General features: G+C 47.3%; 1 protein-coding gene across 1 annotated transcript in view; it reads left to right on the top strand.

Annotated features, from left to right (window-relative positions):
• The first annotated feature begins 878 nt into the window (after positions 1-878).
• The window catches only part of LOC125959303 (uncharacterized), a 5522-nt gene continuing 2820 nt past the window's right edge, over positions 879-3580 (top strand). The window contains exon 1 of the mRNA XM_049692123.1: positions 879-1170. Coding sequence (XP_049548080.1) covers positions 879-1170 — 292 coding nt within the window. The remainder of the gene's footprint in view (positions 1171-3580) is intronic.

The raw sequence follows: 3580 nt of genomic DNA, 5'->3' as shown, positions 1-3580 counted from the left end.
TTAATGGAGATACGTTCGCGATGAAGAGCGCCTAGTTTTGGGCTCCCAATCAATCATCTTCATCAAGCTGAAGAGATGATGATCTCGCACGCCGCTGCTGCTGCTGCTGCTGTTGGCACCAACTAGTGGCTCTGTGGCTCGGTGGCTCGGATTTGAGTCGAAACGAAAATGAAACCGTAGATCAAACCGCCAGCCTCGACGCAGTGTATGTGTATGGTATGACCTGGCTTCAGCGGAAACGAGCGGATGCCGCATTCCAGGGGGAAAAAAAGCCGCGATTCTTGTCACGTTCTCGGCACACATTTACCTGGGGCGAGAGAGTCTCCAGGGGCTCGGTGCGTGGTTATGATTTGCTACCGTTACACCTCCGTTACACTCGCCCAGCTGGTCAGTTTTGCCTACATACCCAAAAACTTACGGCCTGTCGCTTCGGAAGCTTTCCTCCTTGGGGCACCACTCGCTCACTAGCGGACTCGGATACCGGCCGACGACGCTGGGTCTTGTCGGACGACGTACGTTGCATGCCAAATGGTTTAAGCGATCGATTGGATCCCAATCTTCCGCCCCCCGATGTGGTCGATAGGCCACCGAGTTTCGCTCCATAAACCAAAAGCCATGGTACCAGCATAGGAGGACAGTTTTGGACAGAACCCCCTCCAGGGCAGACCGTGACCGGGGCCGAGTAAACCACCGGTAAAACCATCGAGAGGTAGGACACCTCGATTTTCAAATCACATAAATAGCATTGCACTAGCAGATTAAAGTATCAGTAGCAAGCTTCAGCTAATCCGACGAGCAAGTGCAAGTGCGTTCCGAGCAAAGCAGAACCAGTGACCGTCAGAAACCGTCGTTCGCTCCTCGCGTATTCTAGAAAAAAAATGGCCCCTAAGCGCTGTGTCCTGATTGTTGCTCTGGTGGTGGTGGCCTGTGCCTGGCCTGGCCTGGCCGATTCCTCCAAGGATGAAACCAACGTGATCCAGCTGATCGACGAGATCGATGGCGAGGAGCGGTTTCCTCTGTTTGGCGGTTTAACTGTTGAGCGATCAAGCGATTACGATGTTCGCGCCTTCGGTGGCCGCTCGAGCGAGGATCTTGCCGAGCGCGCGGTTCGCTATCTGAGCTCGCACACGCTCAAGTTCAACGTGCCGTCGGAGGAAAACACTGTTGAAGGTGAGAAAGTGTATTAGATTTGTGAGAATTAACTGTGCCCCCCATTGGAGTGTGTTTGTGATCGACAGACTGTTTCCGGTAGTGTACCTGCAGATGATATTGGTTCAAAATGATCGAATGTCCTAGATGACCAGAGCAAAAGGAGTGAAACGAAAATTCATTCACCACAGGAGGTTATGCAATCTGTGGATCGTCGTCTTTACTATGACCCTGACCACGGGTTAGTGGTCAACCGTCAAGTAATCTTTGAGCGTACACTTCGCTTTATGCAGCGAGAAGAAAGGAAATCACCAAAACGGGGTACTTTCTTCAAGAAGCACCATGTTCGAGGTGTACCAACAGTACGATCGGTGGTCGAGCATCTCGTAAAAATAACGCGCCCCCGAGGGTTCAAGGTTGTGCCTCTAGATCTTCACACCACCTCTTAATCCGAGATAGGCGCTATCGCCACAGCAACAGCTCTCGGGCCTTTGCCAGAACAGCCGAGCACCGGTCACACCGCCAGCTTTCACTTAATTTTTTGGAGTCCATCGTGTCCCGAAAGGCTGCCCCAAGCTTAGAACAGGTCATCGACCACTAGTGTGCGGCTGAAACAGGTTCTGGGGAAGGGATGCCAGAGAAACTTGCCTTTAATTTAATTACTTGCGTAGACTGCCCGAGGGTACCGGCCGGTCGAAAGAGAAAGTTTTCGGCTGGACGATTATCATCGTAAATTCGTTCTCGATTCAAGGGGTACCACATGCTGGCACAGGTTCCGAAAGGAATCATAAATTAAAAAGCCTTAAGTTTAGGGCGTAAGACCAAAGGCTCTGTTAAGTTGGAATATTTAATATAAAAACAACAAGGTTTTATTCTATTTCATGTTAGTTATGCAACTAGACGCTGTCCGCTGTGACCAACAATGGTAGTTGAGATGAACTTGTATCGCAACAGATTGGCAGGGCGCAAAGTGCATTTCACTTGCTGGGCAGATTAATGAATTTCTTGTTCAACGTAATTGCATTTTCGTTTCGTGGTGGCGAGTGCTGACCAGTATATATTCTCCACCGCCTTCGCCCAGGACTCTTTTGTAAGCGACTACCGACTCATCAAAATACCTGTCCTGTAAGATTCAGGTTGTGCCGTGCGACTTTCACTCCTGTATCGGATCCGGCTTTCGAAAATTCTCCAAAAAATTACCAACCCCACCATCAGCGGGACAATGCACAGTAATAACAACAATGGCAAAAGCTACACATACACGCAGCACCACCTTACGATCAGAAGCGCCCGGCTCGGGCGTGTACAAAACGCCCAACAAGAAAAAGGGAAAGTTGAGTCAAAGACACACTTCCTTCGATGACTTATGTTGAAACATGCCACACCCTATTACACCAGCACCAGCAACTTCTCCGATGTCCAATATCCCCCCTCCCGGCCCCCTTTCTAGTCTCCTTCGCTCCCCTCGCTTCCAAGGAGAGCATCAAGAACTCTCGCTGTTAGTCGCACGCACGCTCTCAGAGGAGAGGAGAAACTATCTGGCTTAACATTCCCAACTAGAGCTTGCATAGCTTCCACGCTGCCTGCTAAATGAAAAGAAATAATCTCGGTCAAACTAAATAGGCAAAATAGGATCCTTTACAAATTGATATAAAGCCTTTATCGGTAGAAATTAAATTGTTTGTTTGTTCAGGTGCTTTTCTGCTCATTAATTCCACAATAATTCCCAAGAGAGCTTGTTGTTTAAGTGATATTTTATCAATTGATCAGCTTTGGTCAGTGATGGTGTGTAGGGAGGTGTGAGAATGATTATGATTGCTTTGCACATTTGGATCATGGTAGGATTGATCGTGAGCCATGGATTCTGATCATGACTTTACAGCTCATTCTTCGTTAGCAAGCTAGCCAGGTCCAGTTCTTTAATCTCCTCTTCTGACAAGATTAAAGATCAATGGTTCCGCTAGCAAAGGTTCTTAATAACTTTGATAACAATAACATGTTTTATATTAATTATTGTTTTGTAAGCAGATATTTACAGAAAAAGGTAATCCGGAATACAAGTTATGACTCCTTGGAACTTTTTTCTTGCGATACATCTGCAAGAATCTGCAAGAGATGGAAACAAAAATAGAAATTCGTGATTGAACAGAACGAGGATCCTTGAAAGGATTCTACCTGCAATTTACAGGATCCTTAAGCCTTTGTATAAAATCGTTGCAGCTGCCGCAACGGACGCCTGCTATGTGTGGTAGGCTTTAGGTATTTCTGAGAGTGCGGACTTTAACTTTGAGGAGGAGTTTTCACCGTTTTTTTGGTATTTTCCGATTTAATTAATCGGCGAATTTTCCCGCCCGGAAAAGGGCAAACCGCGAATTTTCCGCGATCTTTTTTCTCTCTCAGCGTGAGGTTTAGTGTTTATTGATTACTGAAG

Source organism: Anopheles darlingi, chromosome 2, assembly GCF_943734745.1.
Source record: "Anopheles darlingi chromosome 2, idAnoDarlMG_H_01, whole genome shotgun sequence".
Classification (NCBI taxonomy): domain Eukaryota; kingdom Metazoa; phylum Arthropoda; class Insecta; order Diptera; family Culicidae; genus Anopheles; species Anopheles darlingi.
This window is presented reverse-complemented; position numbering and strand designations above follow the sequence as displayed.